We start from the raw sequence: 22,014 nt of genomic DNA, 5'->3' as shown, positions 1-22,014 counted from the left end.
CACATAGAAAACTAATTAGGGTATACATAGGGTTAGCAATCCAGATAGCGACACGACACTACAAAAAAGCTTATTTGCAATGACGGAATGTCGTCGCAAAAGAGTACGTTGTCATCGGTCATATTATATTTGTGACGACCTGTCATCGTAAATTTAGTCGGCACAAAAAATTAGACGCAAATAATATATTTACAACGATAAAATTTTGAAATGTCGTTGCTAATACATTAAAATTTTGAGATATCCATCAAGTAATATGTTCTTTTCTCTCGCTCTTCTTTTTTTTTTTTTTTTGGAACTTGGGGTAAGCCAAAAAAAATAGAAGAAAAATAACCGTATAAGAATGGAAATAATGAGCACGTACACCGTGCTCTTATAATTTGAAGCTCTTGAAGCATTTGCGCTCAACACCTTTTCTTCACTATTTTCTTTTTATTTTTATTTTTTTCCTAGTTGTTTCACTTCACATATATGGAACTCTCAATCTTTCCCCATTCTCCTGGAGTACCGCCTATTATCGTTCGACACTGCAGGGCTTCCTAGTTGTTTCACTTCACATATATGGGAAAAGCAGATTGTCAAACCATGCGCATAATACGATTCGGGTATGCTTTATTTCGTTGCCACTTGGGTCAATATGGCACGTCAATTCTCTTTTTATTTCTTTATTGAATATGGCGTCGGGATGGGGTGAGAAAGATGAGAAAGATCGTAGCTTCAAATAGCCCTCCGCGCCCATACTTGCTTAACTTGAGTCGGGATTAATCCCCGTTAGAGACTTTCCCCGTACCCTACTCATTACCGATTAGAGCAAAAAGTATTCATGAAACATTGTTAAGACCCAAAACAAATTCATTCAAAATGAATATAAAATCCAACTAACCGAACCTGCCGGGTCTGGGTACGGTCTCCGTGCACGTCCCAACCTCGACTCGGAGATACTCCACTACAGAGAATAAGATTCCTGGCTATCCATTTTATTATGTCTCCAAGATATAAGTAATAAGATTTAACAATCTCAAAATTTGTACTAAGTCAAAAGACACAAATTCATAAATAAGAATTTGTTAATAACTTAATATTAAGATCGTTCTATATATGACCATCGGTAGACTCAATTTGAATTTTTATACTGAACGAAAATTATTAGAAATTCAAATCATATATGTGTTTTAATTCAACAGAATCACATTATGTGTAATACAGTTCCTACTCTCATTTAATAGCCTCATACTGCAGTTATGAAAATCATTGATACATTACCAAGAAGTAATGCATCTGTGAGAAGCCAACGTCGCAAACACATGGGTTGATGTCTGCGTCCATGCCATGTTGCCGAAGGGCATACTTGTGCGCAGCACGAAATTTTTCATCAGTAGTAGTAAACATGCCATAATTACTCCTATGGTTTGATTACCATTGGAATTAGTTGTCCAATTATGAAACGGGTGTTAATTTCCGGTTCTTTTCATTTGCCTTCTTTTTCGGATTATTGTATAATTATTACGGCTTTATTCATTTTACAACTCAAATTATAACTCAAATTTTATTGTAATAGTATTTTTTTCTCATAAAAATTCAAATTCAATTTTTTTAATATAATATTTTTCTTTTATATACACAACTCAAATTTTAAACTTGAGTTATGAATGAACAAGGCCGTCATTTTTCTATTGTTTGATTGACCCTTATAGCTGGATTCTAAAACTTTTTTATTTTTGTTTTTCCTTTGTATATATTTTTGTAATAAATTAAAGTGGGATATTGTTTGAGTTGCTTAAAAAATATAAAATAAAATAAAAAAAAAAAAGTTGTCCAATTGGTTTTTTTTCACTCATCAAGTGAAGTAAATGGTGTTAGGTATACGCTCAACCTGAATCTGCTGATTCCAATTCAACACTTGCTCAACTTTCACGTTTTGGATCTGCTTGCTATCAATTCACGAGGCCCTACGCAATGTATGGGACAACTGTATTTGCCGTGTAAGTAGACTTTATTTATTGTACTGGAAACTAACTTCTACTCTTCTGGTGGGACCTTTTTTTTTAATAAATAAAGTTAACGACACCAACTCAAATTATTGTCACGTTAATTAATAAAAAATATTACATTTATTAATAAAGATAATAACTCGTGTACTATATATATTGATACACAAAAAATGAGATTTGAGTTGGTGTCTTTAACATTATTTTTTTTTTTTTTTTTTTTTACGGACATTGAAAGTTAATGTTATAATTTATTTTGTGTGTATTCTCTTTTTTGGGCAGTTCTTTGTTTGCAAGAGTGTTAGTTGAGAACCCACAATTGTTTAAATGGTCTCTATTGTTTAAGGCATTCCCGGGCTTAATTGTTATGATACTTGGGAACTCCCTTTATAGTGGCATTAATCAGATTTACGATGCTGATATTGACAGGTACGGTTAATCTCCAAGTACGTATATTCCTTTAAAGTGTCTCTAAATCAATAACAGTGAAGAAAACAACACCAATTTCCTAGTGCTCATAATCAGTTCGTAAGGTTCACATACATGAAAAATGCTAGGATAAGTTGTTTTATCTAGGGCTGTTCATAAACCCGAACAACTCGCAAATCCAACCCACCCCGCCCCAATTCAAGTTGAAAAAAGCAACCCGTAGCATTATTTTTAAATTTGCGGCTCATTATACCTCTGGCCCGAAGTGTTTGGGGCGGATTGCGGGTTAGGCCCATAACAACCCGCAATCCTCAACCCAACCCGCACAACATACCCCCAAGCTTTCGGCCCAAGCCGAACTGCCTAAGTTCTACCTTAGGCTCACTAACATTAGGGTTCACAATCTCATTCTCGGTCTCCCCTCCCGTGAACCCCCTCTTCTTGCCTCTTCCTTTTCAATTTTCCCTCTTCTTCCCCTCCCGTGAACCCCCTCATAACACTCTCCTCATTGCTCAGTCCTCTCGGCCGCCTTCTTGCCCACTTTCTCCGGTGCTCTCTCGCCGGACTGATAAGAATTATTGATATTTCTATTGAATGATGAAGTTTGAATATTATATTGAACTTTAAGTCTTTGATTTTTTGAATTTTGAAACCGACCACCCAACCCACCCCGCACCGTCCCAACCCAACCCGAACATCATTGGGTTGTGAAATTTTTCTAACATCGTTGGGGCCAAATATGTGCAATCCACACCCTTTAAGACGGGAAAAAAAAATCCTACCCCGCACCAACCCAACCCATAAACAGTCCTAGTTTTATCACTCTCTTTCTCACTCTACCTTTTTCTTTTACTACACGTCATCTAACTTTTTTATAAAAATGATGCATTAGAAACGGTCGGACAATTGTAAAAGCCTATTTAATATAATTTTTTTTTAGTTGAATTACTTGCAAAAATCTTTTAACTTATTCTGTCTTTGTCTCTTTTATTTTTCAGGGTGAATAAACCTTATTTACCTATACCAGCAGGGAATCTTTCACTAAAACAAGCATGGTTTTTGATGACATTTTATCTACTAGCTAGTCTATTGATTTTGTGGTTGATGAATGCTGACTTAATCACAACATCTATCTATTGTCTTACACTTTTGCTGGACTTTTTCTATTCTGCCCCTCCAATTAGATTCAAAAAATCTCCTATTGCAACATCTATGGTGAATTCTGTGGTATATTTTCTTTACATCCTCCCATTATTGTGATGAAGTTGTGTTTAAGTTTAAAATTTTTATTGGGTCATCCATCATTAATAATTTAATGGTCCTCTATAAAGTTAAAATCGATTACATGAAAAGTTGATTTAATATGCTTTTAGAAAAAATGTTGTTATCTGTATATCTTCAAGTTGTCAATTTGTGCTAGCATATCGAAGTGGAAGATATATATATGCTTATATATATATATATATATATATGAAAAAATACGTAATTTGTTGTCATTTTAAATAATTAAATATTATTGTCTCCTTTATTTTCTATTTATTAATTAAAAACAATTATTTTAATTTATATATATATATATATATATATATATATATATATACTTCGTGAAGTTACAACTTGCTCTAATTACAAACATCTTAAAAAAAAAAACAAAACAAAACAAAATAAAGAGGTCTGTTTCTCGTAAGGCCTTCTTACAAGAATGACTAATTTTCATTCGTTAAATTTGATTAAAATTATATAGATTAAAAAAATATACAAATTAACAAATAATTTCTTGTATAAATTTAAAAGCTAAAAACATCTTTTCAATGGTTCATTTTTCATATCAAGGGCCGAGAGGTGTGGGGCCCGGGGGCATATGCTCCCCCTGGTTTTTGAGAAAGTTTTTTTACGCCCCTGAATTTTTTTGTTAAATGCATATAATTCTTCAAATATTTTTCATTTTGGCCCCCTCTTAATTAACCGAATTTCAAATATCTCCATACTAAATCTAACTTAATGTAGTCTTTATCATATCAAAAGTGATCTCAAATAAGAGAACTTTCATAAATAAATAAATAAATAAATACCCATTAATATAATTATTCTCAAATGTGTCATTATTTAAGAATCGTTTTCGCACAATCTTCTCAATTGTTATCCCTTAAATACTTTTTTTTTTCTAATTTACCCTTATTGAAGTAATGTTTATTTCCAATGTGTCCCTATTTGAACATTCTTTCATAAATAAAAAATTGTAATCTTCATAAAATTTTATGTTTATGCTAGAAATTCAATAAACTAAATATGTACGTACGTAGCACATGCTTCTATCTTTTTATACTAGAAATTCAATAAACTAAATATGCACGTGTGTAGCACATACTTCTATCTAGTTAATAGCATTAGAAGTGGATATTTTGAAGTTTTTTTTAGCATTTTTAGTGTTTTTAATTTATGCCTCCTTAAAATAAAACCTTACCTCTGTCACCGTTTCAAATGCTTATGCAGTCAGGTGGAATCCTTCGCGTCAATGGTGTACTTTATGCCACCAGAGCTTCCCTTGGAATTCCATTTCAATGGAGGTGTGTAACAATCTTTCTGAAACAAAAAGAAATATATATATTCTTTTATTTTTCGTGTTTTGCTCTGTCTTTCAAATAATAATGTTTACTTTTACGTATTCTCATTAAATATGGGTTTTAGAGTATTCCTACAGATTGAGTGGATCAAATAGACGAAACTTTAATCATTATTTATTGTTGTTCATATGTCGTGTTAATTAGTAGTTTAAGTAGTTGGGTCATATGGGCACAATAGTGTTCATAACCAATTGACGTAGCTTAAGTAGTTGGGTTCTTGGCTATGTATTAGTACACAAACTATGAATATTTTTATATACTCTGATACATTTTTTTTTTTTTGGTTAGATCATGCTCTAAACTTATTTTTTATATAGTTTTAGTAACTGATACTAAAACTAATAAAGAATTTATGAAATTTAATCAAGATAAAAAAAAATCCCTTTTCGCATAATAACTGTAAATTTTACAGAAATTTACATTAAGTAAAAAAATGTTATAGTTTTCAAAGTCTTTAATAATCCCTAAAAGAACACCAGCTTTGCACTTTATGTAACTATATCTATTATAAAATTTTAATTTATCACACAATGAATATCATTATCTGCGTTAAATTATAAAAGCTTCATCGGTAATTTTATGACCAAAACTTCCTTAAGCAAAAAGTTTATGTCCAAAAAAATGTTCAAAGATCAAGGTATGTGATGATGCTCTTACTTTAGGTACTGAGAATGCTAATTAATTTAGGGATCTTATGAAAAAAAATATTTTTTTTTTTTTGCGTAACAAACAGTCATATCTGAACTTTTCTTGGTTGCTTTATGATTCTACTGGAATATAAATCAAATTCTTATTGCGTGATGTTTTTAACTTTTTCGGATCTTTTGTCTCAGTTTCTTTCATCTTTTGTATAATATAAATCAAATTCCCACCTCTTTAACTTCAACCAACTTTTCATCTGTAGTATATTGGTCTTTTTGGTTTATAATTGAACAAAAATTTAGACTTGTGGAAAAATAATACATTGTATTTAAATATGACATATAATTTATTGTTTTATAAGTTTACTTATATAAATTTATTTTTATAAATCAAGTAAAAAGGTTAGATTGTTGTTAAAACGGTTAATCAAACTGCACATTAATGTTTATAAGGTAACTTATAGTGTCTGAATATGACATATAATTTATTGTTTGTATTATATTTTTTCGAAGGTATAGCCTGCTTAATATTTGTAGTAAGTAAAGATGGTAAAGATATAGGCTTATAATGGGTGAGTTTTATATTAGCTGCTAATTTAGCGTTGACATTCAATGGTCCACAAAAGATGACGCCAAATAAAACTCCAATTCACAAAAACTACATTATGGTTCAACATTTTATTTATAGAATAAACAATAAACTAAACTAATTTGACTGACGGTCCAATTTTATAATATTACTATCAACCTCCAAGTAAAACTTTAATATTTCAGCTCATCCATACACATATTCAAATTTTCATAGAAATCTAATGTTTGGCTTTCAATTTTAACCACAGTCTCTCAACCGTTTTCATCTCTGCCTTTTTAACATCGTTTACTGTGGTCATTTACAACATGAAAGATCTTGCAGATGTTGAAGGTGATATCATGTAAGTTGTAATTTTTATTTTAAAATTTTCCATTTTGATCACCTTTCAAATCTCAACCTTTTGTTAACTTGTATTTTAAGCCACGTTTAAATCAATTTTAATGGTATTACAGGCATAATATACGAACATTTCCAACGATATATGGACCTAGAAATACTACTTTCTTTTGTACGGGGATACTCTTGGTAAATTGCATTGGTGCTATGGTTCTTGCCTTTAGCAATCCTCAGGTACTTATTTCTTCATTTCTATAGCTTATCTATATAGTTTTTTTTTTTTTTTTTTTTTTTAGGAAATTAGTAAAGAGGGGCACCAAAAGCACGTGCCTTTATGTTTTATATGTTACATTCGTATTTCTATTTCAATTATAACTTATGATATTTTCATTCATTGCATTGCATGTTTTGTAAAGTGAACAAGTAAGAGGGAAAAAGTTGGAGGAGAGATTTTAGTAGATATTCGGATTGTGTGATAGAGAGAAAATAAAATAAAATTTTTCCATTTATTTATAATCATGTATCTTTTTTAATACAGCACGTTTACTATATTTCTTTTAACTTCTTCAAAGAATCAAATTCTTTTCAAAAGATTATGATTTCATAAATAGTTTTTTATTTTTTATACAATGTTATAACTTTATATGCATAATAATCAAAATATACTTTATTGTTTGTTTTTTCACAAGTAATTCTTTAATTTTTAAACTACAAGTCTATCATTCATATTTAATTCACCTTTTCAAATAATTCAAATCTTATGAAAACTTTTGGCGGCCGATTGATAGTTTTTCATGTTTTTTCAATCGTAGTACTATTTTTATAGAATAATTGTAAAATATACTTTATTGTTTACCTCAACTTTTTTTTTTAAAAAAAAAATCTCTGACTGTTATTCAGATTTAATATTTTAGTTTCATAACCTTTTGACCCATGACCATAACTAATAAAAAAAAAAAAACCTCTTAAGTTTACTAATTCCCTTTATGATATATATATTTTAAAACATGTTAATTTGATCAAAGTAATTTTCTATTTAGTTGTGATTTTGATTTTGTGTTTTGAATTTCCATATTAGGGTCGTTTTTAGTACGGAGATTGGAATTTGAATATAAGAATTAATATCAATGTCACATACAATAAAAACAAACATCGACAATTATATCTCTATATCTCTATTTTTTAAATTTGTTCTATAAGTCCAAATCCTTATATTGTCTAAATAAAATCATAGAGCATCAATATCTGCTTTTTATATAAAAATAAACACATTAATATTTTTATAGAAGTGAAATTTACACTTTAGTTTGAAGTAGAAAAGAGGAGGAAATATGAATTCTTGTAATGGAAGTTGTATTGAAGGGAAAGTGGGCAAGTGAGAGGGGAAAAAAATAGAAATGAAAAGAAAAGGGCTGAGCACTAATAGTATAAACCTGCACAATTTTTCTTTAAATTGCCTTTTTTTTTTTTTTTTTTTTTGGTAAGGAATTCTCTAAATTTTAGTTAAATTCTAGTCAAAATAGCTAAAAAGATATTTTAGCTAGTAACTTTTAAGTGAGTTACTCTAATCACACTTTTTTATTTTTTTTAACACAACATACTCTCTATTTTAGCTAAACATAAAATATTTTAATATTTATTAAATTTAAAATATAAATAATTTTATTGAATTTTTTTTAAAAAAGAACTCTTGCATTTATTATTATTTGAAAGAATAAATAATAGAAAAAATAAGATGACAAGCCTCTTTTTACTAATTATATTTGGCAAATAGTTAGATCGGAGAAAAGCTAAAAAAAAGTTAAATTATGTTAAGTGTCGAATTTCACCTTTCGAGCAGGTGTGAACTCCATAAAGAATAAGATTGAGAAAAGCGATAGAATCAAGATTGGAAGAAATTTTCTTAGTAATTGTTTTGATACCTCACATCGTTACATTCCTCTGCTTAAATGGCGTGAGCCAAGCAAAACCTCATAACCAACTTCGTGACTCCCTAGGCTAGGAGAAGAGTAACAGAAACCAAATTGAAATAGCTAATACAGACTGGTAATAAACTCAATGGAATTATTCAACATTCATTACGACCTCAAACAAAGTCGTTAAGCCACGCTGGCTTCTTGATGGGGCGTGTGGGCCTTCCAGGAGGTTCCTTCTCCTTGGGCTCTTCTGTGGTCTCAACAGTAGGTAACTCCTCAGAAGCCCCGGGTGGTTGGGCTTGGGCCAGGTCCGTAGGAAGGGAGATAGTCGTATCATTGCTCTCCCCTTCAAAAACCACCTTGTCCTCAAGGTGGAGGTACGGGTAGGTGGTGCAGAAATCAACAAAGGTCTCCCAAGTGGCTTCCTCCGGTGTACACCCTTACCATTGCACCAAAACCTGTTGCTGTGGACCTTCTCGGGTGAGCACCTTACGAGTGGCGCATATCGCCACGGGAGTGTCAATTGGTTGATTGTCCCAACTTCCTGCGGGTAGAGCATGTTTCTGGTGAACGATCTTGCCTCGGAATAGCTTGAGTACTGAGATGTGGAACACTGGACGTATGTGGCTCCCCTCGGGCAGTCCCACACAATAGGCAACGAGCCCAATACGCTCCAAGATTGGAAAAGGGCCATAAAAATGTTTGCAAAGCTTATGATGGCGGCCCCGAGAGACTGACGACTGGCGGTATGGCTATAAACGGACTAGTACCATATTGCCCACGTCAAAGTTAACTCACGGCGATGAGCATTAGCTTGGATAGCCATCCGGTTCTGTGCTGCCAGCAAGTTGGCTTTTAGGGTGCGAAGAAGATCGTCCCATGTAGTGAGGGCCTCGTCGAGGGCTTAGATTGAAGTAAAGCCCCTTGTATCTTGTGGAATAGTAGGCGGAACTCGACCATATAAAGCTTGAAACGGGGACATCTTGAGGCTGCTATGATAGCTGGTGTTGTAATGAAACTCTGCCCAGCACAATAGAGAGCTACAAGCTTGGCCGTTCTTGGGAAAAAGCTCACAAATATTGTTCTAGCCCTCGATTAACGACCTTGGATTGGCCGTCCGTTTACAGATGGTATGCACTACTCATTGACAACCGAGTACCGCTCAACTCGAAAAGCTGTTTCCAAAACTTGCTCAGAAAAACTGGGTCATGATCCGAGACAATCGAATGGGGAAAACCATGATGGCGCACCACTGTCTCAATAAAAAGAGTGGCCACTTAGGTGGCTGTAAAGGAAGCTGGCAAGGGACCAAAATAAGCTATTTTGGTCAAGCGATCCACGACCACCATAATGACGGAAAGCCCCTTTGATGGAGGAAGGCCGGTGATGAAGTCCATGGTCACATCTTCCTAGACGGCCTCTGGAATCGGTAATGGTTGCAACAATCCCGCTGGAGTTTGAGTGGAATATTTCACCTATTGACATAAAAGGCAATTGGCAATGTGGTTGACAACCGATTGTCTCATTCGTGGCCAATGGAAATTTACAGATAGGCGAACAAAGGTCCGTTGATTCTCGCATGCCCTCCGCTTGGGGTATCATGAAATTCCTTGAGAATCAGCTCACACAGAGGCGACTTCAGACTGATGGCATAATGCCCTCAAAACAGAAGCAATCCTCCAACCACAGAGTATGGAGAGGAAAGGTTACCTTAATGATGTTTCACATGAAAGGCTTGCATATACGGATCGGTGCGATTGTCATGATGTAGCTGGTCCAGCAAGTGGTACACTGGACTAGAAACCAGAGCATGGAAGGAAGACTGAGGGAAAGTCTCCCTGTCGTCCCACTCCGCGGGTACACGGGAAAGTGCATCGGCCACACGGTTTGTACTACCTGGCTTATATTCAATGCGAAAATGGAAGCCGAGAAGTTTCCAGACGTAAGCTTGCAGGTCCGGAGTTTGTATAACTTGCTGGAGAAGTTCTTTGATGCTCTTATGATCAGTACGAATCACAAAAGACTGGCCTAACAAGTATTGGCGCCACTTTAACACCGCCTCAGTGATAGCATGCAACTCCTTGATGTAAACGGATGAGGCTCGGAGGCGGGGACCCAATTTCCTGCTAAAATACGCGATGGGATGGCCTTGTTGCATGAGGACAGCCCTAAGTCTGTCATTAGAAGCGTCTGTCTCGATAACAAATTCCTGAGAAAAATCAGGAAGGTGCAACACCGGGGCTTCAACCATAGCTTGCTTAAAGGCTGAGAAAGCCGCACTAGCAGAAACCATCTATTCGAATGCATCACGGCGTAGAAGGTCTGTGAGGGGAGCTGCAATAGTGGCATACCCGGCCACAAAATGGCGGTAATAGCCCGTAAGGTTGAGAAACCCCCGAAGTTGCTTGGTGGTTTTCAGAACAGGCCACTGAACCATGGCTTCAATCTTCCTAGGATCAGCATGAACTCCCTTGGAGGAGACAATATGGCCCAGATAATCAATGGAGTCCTTGCAAAACAAGCACTTTGAAAGCTTAACAAAAAATTGGTGAGAGTAAAGACGATGCAAAACAAGTTCCAAATGCCCAAGATGTTCAGTCAAGGAAGAAATATAAATCAAAATATCATCGAAAAAGATGATGACGAACCTTCGGAGATAGGTGGCAAAGAGTTGATTCATCGTGGCTTGAAATGTTGACGGGGTATTCGTCAAGCCAAAAGGCATGATGAGGAACTCAAAATGGCCGTCGTGCGTGCGAAACACTGTCTTGTATGTGTCCTTGGAATAAACCCGAATCTGGTGATACCCAACACGCAGATCCAACTTGCTGAAAATGGTGGCTCCGCCCAATTCATCGAGCAGCTCATCGTTAGTGGGAATCAGAAACTTGTCCTTCAAGGAGGCGGCATTAAGGGTTCGATAGTCGACGCAGAAGCGCCATGAGCCATCCTTCTTCCGGACAAGGAGAACTGGCAAAGAAAAAGGGCTCTGGCTTGGTTTGATTATTCCTTGTTCAAGCATTTCTCGAATTAGTTTTTCCATTTCGGATTTCTGAAAGTGCGGGTATCGATATGGGCGAACGTTGATTGGTTTGGTGCCGGTGATCAAGTGTATACGATGGTCAACTGTCCGTTGAGGTGGTAGACCAGTGGGAGGCTGAAAGAGGCTGTGATATTTGTGTAATAGGGAGACCACTGGTGGGGCAAGGTCAGGCGGATATGAGAAATCAGTCGAACTGTGGCCTGGTTCGGCGACTGGAGAGCTCAAGAGCTTAAAAAGTTGAGGACTCGCTTCAACCTGTAACAGAGCTTGCAAGTGATGAAGAGAAACAGGACTGGGTAATTTCAAAGATTCACCGCAGAGAGTCACCTGTTGGCCCTTCCACAGAAAGTCCATTGTGAGGGCTGAATAATCGTGGGCAACACGCCCAAGCATCTGGAGCCACGGAAATCCTAAGACGATATCCGGTCCATCGATCGCAAGCAAAAATAAATCCACCGTGAAATCAATTCCCTGAATAACTAAGGTGGTTGCCGGACAGTGGTATTGACATACCAGAGAAGTGCCACTACCCGTCGAAACTCAGAATCGGGAAATGGACGTTACTGGCAACTGTAAGCGTTCAACCAGCGCCGGCTTGATGAAGTTATGAGTACTCCCACTGTCGATTAACACTTGAAATTGGTGAGAACCGTATGAGCTGAAAACTCGCAACGAGCGACCCTTACGTGGACACGACAGAGCATGCAGAGTGGAGATGTCACCGGCTATTTCCTCATCCGGTGTGTCGGAATCATCCCCTGGCTCACCGAGCTCTTCGCCTTCTTCGTCATAACCAATGAGCAATAAATATTTGCTCCGGCACCGATGGTTGAGACCGAACTTTTCATCACAGTTATAGCAAAGCCCGCATTCGCGTTTGTCACGTAACTCGGCCATGGTGAGGCGACGAACATGTAATGCTGGTGTTTGTAACAGAGGCGGCAGCTTGGAAGGAGGCAGGGACGGAGGCGAGGTAGATTTTGGGGAAGGCCCAGTGAACGCGGGGCTGGGCCGAGAGAAGCCCTAGTAAGAGTGTAAAGGTGGGCCTGGCGAGGCCAGAAACTGGTTTGGGCCTAACAGAGTGCCAGAACCATGGGCCGAGAACCCGCGGTACCCTTTCTTTGCCTGGGAAGAAACGTCCTCGGATCGCGTGGCATAGGCGCGGGCCATGAAGAAAGCCTCCATGAGAGTCGTCGGCCGATGGAATTGGAGTTCCCTGCGAATATCCTACTATAGACCAGTGATAAAAAAACTAATGAGAAGGGGTTCAGAGATACCAGAAACTTTGTTCAACAATGTCTTGAACTGTGCCTGAAATTCGGTGACCGAACCCGTCTGAGTGAGCTTCGAGAGGTTGCCTTCTGAATCCTCGAACACTGTAAGGCCAAAACGGTGTTTAACGGCCTCCAGAAAAACCTTTCAAGTCGGTAACAGGCCATTCCGCCTGGCCCACTGGAACCAAGTCGCGGCGCGATCCTCCAAGTGGAATGCAACGATCTGTAAACGGGCGTCCGCCGGCGTGCCGTGATAATCGAAAAAGGCCTCAATGCGTAACAGCCAATCTATTGGGTTAGACCCATCGAAACGAGGAGCTTCCAACTTCATGGAACGTAAGGGCAAATTGTCTGGACGGTGAGTCGGCGGTGCAAAGCAAGGCGGCGGTGTCGCTGTCGACGACGAGCCGTCAAGGACCGGGGTGGAGTGCCGAAGTTCCGCCCGAAGGTTGGCCATCTTAGAATCAACCGCGACCATGAATTGCTGAAGAGTGTTGTGGACGGAATCGGACAGCGTATCCAGGTGCTGCTTGGAGATCGGAGGAGTGTCGGATGAATCCATGGAGACGGAAATTGAGAATCGAAATGAAAGCACCAATGTTAAGTGTCGAATTTCACCTTTCGAGCAGGTGTGAACTCCAGAAAGAATAAGATTGAGAAAAGCGATAGAATCAAGATTGGAAGAAAATTTCTTAGTAATTGTTTTGATACCTCTCATCGTTACATTCCTCTGCTTAAATGGCGTGAGCCAAGCATAACCTCCTAACCAACTTCGTGACTCCCTAGACTAGGAGAAGAGTAATAGAAATCAAATTGAAATAGCTAATACAGACTGGCAATAAACTCAATGAAATTATTCAACATTCACTACGACCTCAAACAACGTTGTTAAGCCACGCTGACTTCTTGATGGGGCGTGTGGGCCTTCCAGGAGGTTCCTTCTCTTTGGGCTCTTCTGTGGTCTCAGCAGCAGGTAACTCCTCAGAAGCTTTAGGTGGTTGGGCTTGGGCCAGGTCCATAGAAAGGGAGATAGTCGTATTAAATTATTAATTATTTTAATTAAAAATATGAAATTATTAACATGGTAAGAGATGCTTTGACTATCGGAACAAAAAGGTTTTGACGCAAACGTAAAATCATGATAATCTTAGGATCAAAGCATGTCAATAAACCTCGCTAGCAAGTGTGTTAAGAAAGAGACAAAAAAACAAAAAAAGAAAAAAACAAACAAACAAACAAACAAAAAAAGCAGGCGGTTGAATTAACCATAATCTAGCATCTGGCAATTAAACTGCTAGCGTGGTAAGAGCAAGGCAAAAAAACAAAAAAACAAAAACAAAAACAAAAAAAACAAAAAACAAAAAAAAACAAAAAAACAAAAAACAAAACAAAGAAACAAAAAACATTAAAAGTTAAGATTAGTTGGTCCAATGGCACAAGGGATTTGGGTGGAATGAGTTTGTGGGGAGGTTGCGAGTTGGATCCGTATTGTATAAAAAAACAAAGAAAACAGGTGAACTGACTGTTATCGGAATATTCTCCAAATAGATTTCTCACAGTTTCTCTCTCCGTCTTTTGTTCTTTTTCTTTCTTTTTCTTTTTCCAAGAGGTCCTTGTGCATGTGGCAAATAAGAACTGATGAAGGATTTTATTTTATTTTATTTTTACAGGCTTTCAAGCCTTACATAATGGTGCCCTTTCACGCTCACATGGCCTTGTGGGTACTTTTGGAGGTTTGTCATGATACATATATTTACCAAGAATGATAAAAATTAGAAAGTAAGAACTCTAAAACTTAATAACTTTTTGTGTTTTCAGGTTAGGAAGTTGGACAAAGCAAATTATACCAAGGTAATATTTTACTTTGTACTAATCAAGTACACGTTATTCTAGTGATTGACAAATATAATTAATGTTTGACACAAGTTTAAATATGTTTATGTACAGGAGGAAAGCGCAAAGTTCTATCAATTTCTCTGGAAGTTTATTAGTTTGGAACTTTTTGTATATCCTTTCATATAACGATTACTGTGCAAATTAAACCATTTTTTCTCTCTTTATGTACACAGTAGAGAGAGGAACAGATCAACGACTCCACTGTAATCCAAATTATATAGAGAAGTGTTAAAATGAAGTTTATAATGTTTTAATAAAACTATAGTATAAGTTTTCAAGTTCGTTCAAAAGTTTTTTTTTTTTTTTTTAAAGTCTCATTTTATGATTTTGATTGGAAGTTATTTTAAAAGTTAGAAACACGTCTAACAGATTATCTAAATAATTTCATAAACAGCTTTTTAAAGTATTATATCGTTTTTTTAACCTTTTCCCGTTTCTTGTAGATATTGATTTCTTATTTTGTTGCTACATTCATGTTAATGTCGTTTCTCCTGTTAATGTCTTTTCGTGACTTTTCGCCTTTTCTATTCCTTATCATTTTAGCGTTGATGTCCTTTTCTATTTCTAATCTTTTCATGCAAGCCGGTTTCGAGGTTATTGTTGTTTTTCTGATTTATCAGTTGTTTATTGTTTCAATTAGGTTGTTTTTTTGTTTGTTAGTTTTCAAAATTATTGTCATCTCTAAGTATTCATGTCGTTTTTTATCCACTCTGGTATCTTCTGTCCCACTAGAGATGCAAAAATGGGCTGGCCCAGCCCAACCTGTTCTCCTCAGGCCCACACAGGCAGTGGGCTGGGCCAACCGAGCCAGCCCATATAAGAATTACTTCGGTCCAGCCCACACCATGGGTCAATTTTACGTGGGTCAGAATGGGCCGTGCCGTGAGTCAGGATGGACCGTGCCATGAGTCTTGAATGGGTTGACCCATTCAAGGCCCATCTTGGTCCATTATGGGTTTAGATGTGTCAACCCATCTAAGCATGCAATTTTCATTTTTTTTATTTTTTATGTTTTATTTTTGAATTTTTAAATAAGTTAACAAATATATAAAAGTTTAAATAGTCAATAGAAATATGAAAATAGATATTTTATTTACGATTGCGTCATTAAATAAAAACTTTTCTAAGAAAAACTCAGTGGGATAAAACCTTAGTAAGAAAAAAAGAGTTTAATCAGAATAATTATGCATTAGATAAAAAAAAAAAGAAAAAAAAAGCATGAAGATATTATGGGCTAGATGGGCCGGTCCATTATGGGCCTAAACGGGCCCGGCTGGGTTGGGCTGACCCATCATGGGTCGGGCTGGGCCGGCCAATCATGGGCCTAGACGAGCCAGTCCAGCCCGGCCTGGCCCATGATTTTTCATGGGCCGTGTCAGGCCGGTCCATGGACTGATATATATTGGCCCAGCTCAACCCACTAATATTTATAGGCTGGACCGTGCCTTGAACAATGATGCGCCATGCACTGTATCAGGATGGGTCTGGGCTGGCCCACAAACCCCGACCTATTGTTGCATCTCTATGTCCCACCCGCTCGGCAATGGTTAACCACTCAACGTCGGTCACATTACGTAAAACATTAAAAAAAATTGTCTCTATTTCCGTGAGATATAGCGCTACTAGTAGATTGATAGAAGTACGCACCATAATATTCACTATCTCTATCAAACTTCACGATCTTAATTTGTTCGCCTAATTATTTCTCAACCTCTACTTTATAGATTTTGAACATCTAATGCTTCACTCTTATCATAAAGCAAAAAAGAGATACATATATCCTAAGTAGCGATCGACAAAAGTAATAAATCATTTTTTACCATTTAAGCACATATCATAGAGACCGCTAATGTCCGTGTGTAGGATCTCTAAAACATTAGAAATCCTCCTAACATCCTAGCTTTGTTGGTCTGCTTTCCTAAAATACAGTCTACACAAATGCCAAAATCAGTAAAATCAAGAGTCTTAAGGACTTCATCATTTACTAATATTTTAATTCTCTCAATTGAGATATGACATAATCTCCTGTGCCACAAATTGAGAATTTCTCTATATCACCCTAAAGAATTAAACGAAATTAATTAAGGTAATTAAGATTTATTAGTGTGCCTAATCTGGTTTAATTAATTATTATTGTTGATTAAATATTTCTGATGTGTAAATTTAAATAATTCTAAGGTATCTAAATATATAAGTATTTATATTTTCACCCTAAAGGGTGTGAAGACACATTTTCTAGACTATCTTTCAATTTTGTGACACCTGTCTTTTTCTTTTCTTTTCCTTTTCTTATTCTTGCTTTTCTTTTTCCCTTCCCGTGCATCTTTCTCTCTCTTATCATTTTCACTCTCTCTCTCTCTCATTCGTTCTCTCTCTCTCTCTCTATCTCTCGTTCAAACCCTTACCAAATCAACCGGATTTTTGAACCAAAGAAGGAATTTAAAGAGCTTTCAACGTCAAGAGAAGGATTTAAGGTAAGATTTCTGAAAAACCCTCTCTTGAATCTCGGATTTGTTCATTAGAAAACTTGTTTTTGGTTTGAAATGGATTTTTATGGTTTTTGAGTAAAATCATGGTAAAAATTGGGGATTTTTTGTTCTTTGGACTTGATTTAGTACCTAGAATCTGGATTTGGTTGTTTCCCTTTGAAATATTTCGAATTTGGACTTGAAATTGTAGGTTTTGGCCGAATTTTCTTCGGATCGGCCCTTTCGGTCGAGCTGTCAAGCTCCCACCGGTCGACCAGTTTGCACTCCATCAGGTCGACCTATGCGGTCAACCGAAGTGCACACCATCCGTCGACCGGTGGTGTTGCACTGCTCTGTCACCAGTCGACCGGTGTACACGGGGTTTGACCTTGTTTTGCTTGAAAATGTTGTTTTGACATCAGTTTTCGAGGAGAACCCAAATTAGCTTCATTTAGGGACCTAGAATGAATGGATTAACATCTTTAATCCATGTTTTGAGATTGAAAACCCTTGAAATGATGATTTGAAACATGAAATGGTTTGTGAAACTGATAATTGAATTAAAGCACACTAATAGGAAATCAAAGGGTATAATTGAGATTGAACTGCTTTAGGAATGAGAATTGGATCCTAAAGTGTTGTTTTGTATCAGTGCTAACTGAGGACTCGGATTGAGAGGCTTTGAGGAAGCGAAAGCTGAAATAGTGCAACGCTAGCCAGGTTTGGTACTTGTGAGGTAGGATTCCTTACCCTTTCCTTTGTGGGCCTGTTTTCAAAAAAAGTTGGCCTTGCAAACGTTTTAAAGAAATGACATGTTTGCGAAAGAAAAGGATGTTTATAAACAATAGCTTGATTTTAGCTATTGGAATTATAATAAACTGTTTTATAAATTTTAATCAATGATTTCTTAAGATAAGAGATCTTGCAAATCAGTAAACCGGCTAATGGCCTAGATAGGATGTAGAGAGTGCATCATTGTTGGCAGAACCCGAAACCCGGCCCGGGGGTGATAGGCTTGTGCTTGTGGTTGTGTAAGTAATTTATCATAGTATAAATTACTTGTTGATGCCTGTAATACGGAGATTTTTAAATATATTTCCTTTCAGAAAAAGAATGTGATGTTCCGGCTGTTGAATTGGAACTGATTGTCTTATTTACTTATTCATTTATTTATTTACTTGCTTACTCACTTATTTACTTGTTTAGAAAGCTATTTCAAAATGTACCCTACTGGGTCTTTCGTTCATGTTTTATTTGTTTTATAAATATTAATCCCTCCCAGGCGACTCTAGGAGCAGTGCGGAGTAGCTGAGTTAGTTGCTACCATCCAGTTAAGAGAGGATTATGTTCATCCTCCTGGTATACAAATGTAAGAATTGTAAACTCTGAATTATAGATTCCTAGACTGTGGTTGATGTCTTTAATGCTATTTACATGTTCATGTATGTACAATGTTGTATATCCTGTGGGTGAAGCCCTGAACGATGTCAGAGGCTTAGTTTTAACCTCTTGTAATCAGAAAGTGCGGCAGACCCCGTCACTTTCTTGTAATATATTTTCAGCTAAATAGTGGGGCTCGTTTGGAGATTTCTTTAATATTTTACTTTTGATTTTGACTATTATGATTATAAATGTTTAATTACTTTCTTAATCACATTTAATTCCTAAACGAGCCTCGACGTCACTAATCCCGGCTCCGGGGCATAACATTCTCAGTTATAACACTATGCTTAATGCCAACATTATTAACTTGCACAGTGTTGTAACCATAAGTGAAGCTAGCTCAAATGAAGTCTGAATAACCCATCATCTAAAAGACCATCACCAATGGTAACATTTTCTTTTAGCAACTTAAAGGAAGAACCAACAAAATTGAAACTAAAACCATGTGGTGAAAGTCCCGAAACTGAAATAAGGTTCCTCGAACAAGATGGAATGTAATTATGATGCAACAAATACTTCAACAGAGTTGTAAAATTTGAACTGAAGGTCAACTTTCTTGATTCTTGAAATCTTTCTATATAAGATAGAGTGAATCTGGACATATTCCTCAAAAACACGGATGATCCGAGCAACTCCACATGATCTTCTTTGCAATCAATCATTCCATCTATTTTCAACTTACCAAAAATACTCAAAAGTTGACTTTAATCAAATCAAATCAATTTGATTGATTCTAAGCATTTTTCAAATAAATTGAACCTCTCCAAAATGATAATAACATATGTCAATTAATCTTCAATCAGATCAATTACCAAAATATACCAAAAATAATGCTAACAATCAATCAAATCTGGAAAACAATCAAATCCGAAAATTAAATCCCAACACGAGGAGATAGAGCGTGGACAGAGTCAAAGTAAATTTTAAAATTTCATTTCTTTTTTTAATTAAGGGCATTTTTGAAATTTTATATTAGTGTAATTCTGGATTTACACATATTAAGTCTATTTACTAACTAATTACAAATCTTGGCATGTTTATTTTTATTACCCTTTTAATCAGATCTATTTCCTTCAATCTCTCTTGAATGACAATTATTTAATTTGAGTGGAGTAGTGAATAATATTTTTAATTATCTTGAGTGGTAATTCTGATTTTTTTTTCCCTATTAACTTTCACGTGTTTCTTTAAATATTTGTCATATAAGAACATATCACGCGTAACCTGCAGGGTTATTATTGCATAGGCGTCTGAGTATTTGAAACTTTTATTAGTAGATTGACATTTCTTTTTAAAATTTGTTTCGGAGCATTTAGCACATGAAAGGTGGATCCTATTTATAAATCTTGAGACATACACTTTCTATTATTATATGATGCTCGATCAACACTGTCAGTGTCTTTTAGTAACTGTTCTTTCTATTCAAATCATATATACTACAAATCCCACCTAATTAACTTATGTACTTAATAACACTTGACTCTTTATATATGTACATAATATTTATGTATATTTATATCTATATTATCTTAGTATAAATTCTTACGCTCCCCAACTCTATTCTCTCCAGAAGTTAAGTGTGGGCTAATAATTGTAACCAGTAGACATATGGTCATTTAGGCTCGATCAATTTTAGATAACATATCACATCATATAATTAACATTTGACAAGTTTCATTGATGCCTGTTTTTTCCTTAAAATATTACAAATGAACACCACTGATTATTCAAAGTATAAATAGATATGACGACTGAATCCAAGTCTCATGCTTAACGTTCGATTACTCAAAGCATGTTTGATGTGTGCAGATATTTATTTTTTTATTTATTTTTTTTAATAAAGATCTCAGGCATCACGACTCAAGTTAAGAAGCTTCCAAAGGAATTTAATGAAACTTATAATTGCTTCCTGCATAATACAGTCAAACTTATAATCAATACCAAATTCGATATTCACTACAAGAAAAGGGGGTTTTTGCGACGACTTTTTGTCGTCGCAAAAACCCACATGTCGTCGTAAATACGTGTTTTTGCGACAATATGTCGTCGCAGTTATGTCGTCGCAAAAAAATAGTCGCAAATACTTTTTTTGCGACGATAAAGTGTCGTCGCAAATATATTTGCGACGACATTTTTCTTTTGCGATGACGCTCGTCGCTAATACCCCGGTGTTTAATTTGTCGTGATATAACATTTTTTGCAACGACAATTTCAAAATATCGTCGCAAATAATTACCCTTTTTTGCGACGACAAGTAAAAAAAAGTCATCGCAAAAACTAAAATAAATTTTTTTTTTGAATTTATTAATTTTTAATAATTTTAATTAAACATTATTATGTTACATACTGAATATAATTTATTAAGATACATTAAAAGTAAAATATAAATTAATATTAAAAACAGTAAATCTAAATAAATTTATAAAATATATTATGAATACTACATGAAGTGCATAGATAATGTTCAACAAAATATAAAAGTCTAAATAAAATGAAAAATCAAACAGAACATATAACGGAACTATTCGTCTAGGTTTGCAGCATCGCCAACAGCTGAGTCATCATCAGGACTATCATCATCTGAAGGAGGCAGAGGAGCGTCTAGGTTAATTGGTTCTGGACGAGCAATCGTAGGTAATTGGATGTTGGGCTGCAATTTAGACACCAACTCTAACATCTTCATCTGATTGTCATAAATCTTCATTTGTTCCCGGTACGATTTCTTTAAATAACGAGGTCAGGTTGAGCCGATGATGTTGCGTCTGAGAATGAACCACCAGATGAAGGAAAAGCCCCGGAGTAATGCTTTTGGGAGAGCATCGGACCCACTCCTTTCTTATGTCCTCTACGCATGCCAAGAACTTGCTCCAAAATCCCATGCTCGTCAAGGGGGGGTCTAGTCGCGCTTGAAGTAGTCTGTGTTCTCTGTATTTGTCTCTCCTCCTCTAGAGTGTTCTACATAATAAGACATTATAATTATTTTTACGTGTTATAAAACCACTATTTCAGTATAAAAAAATTTAATAAGAAAAGTAAAAATACTTACGAAAGTTTGTTCCACATGGGTATTAACCCAAGAGTCCCCACGATGATGTATGTCTGCCCAATTGTCTATAGCAGACATCGGCTCTTGGGTCTCCGTACTGGCCTGTGAAATAAATTACATTTATTAAAATTCTTAAATTCTAACTAAATTTCGGCAGCATAACGACTTATTTTTCATATAATCCAAAAATCAAAACCTGCAGAAAAACAACTTTAAAAGATTTCGGCACACCATAGCTACAAGATGTGCCACCCAGAACAAGAATCACAAACATATAAATACGATAATGAAGTCAAAAAATAAGTACTAACCTTCTTA

The 22,014-nt window shown here is 35.9% G+C and overlaps 1 protein-coding gene across 1 annotated transcript; it reads left to right on the top strand.

The window, feature by feature from the left end:
- Nucleotides 1-583: 583 nt before the first annotated feature.
- LOC21397216 (probable homogentisate phytyltransferase 2, chloroplastic) lies at nt 584-14,865 on the top strand. The gene is made up of 10 exons (XM_024165789.1): nt 584-605; nt 1,861-1,982; nt 2,271-2,417; nt 3,416-3,644; nt 4,911-4,984; nt 6,522-6,614; nt 6,727-6,844; nt 14,514-14,576; nt 14,662-14,694; nt 14,791-14,865. Exons 2-10 carry the CDS (start codon nt 1,957-1,959, stop codon nt 14,863-14,865), a joined length of 858 nt encoding a protein of 285 aa, XP_024021557.1. The 5' UTR covers nt 584-605; nt 1,861-1,956.
- The last annotated feature ends 7,149 nt before the right edge of the window (nt 14,866-22,014 follow it).

This window comes from Morus notabilis, unplaced genomic scaffold, assembly GCF_000414095.1.
Source record: "Morus notabilis unplaced genomic scaffold, ASM41409v2 Scaffold353, whole genome shotgun sequence".
Lineage (NCBI taxonomy): Eukaryota > Viridiplantae > Streptophyta > Magnoliopsida > Rosales > Moraceae > Morus > Morus notabilis.
The sequence above is the reverse complement of the archived record's forward strand: the minus strand, read 5'-3'. Positions and strand labels throughout refer to the sequence as shown.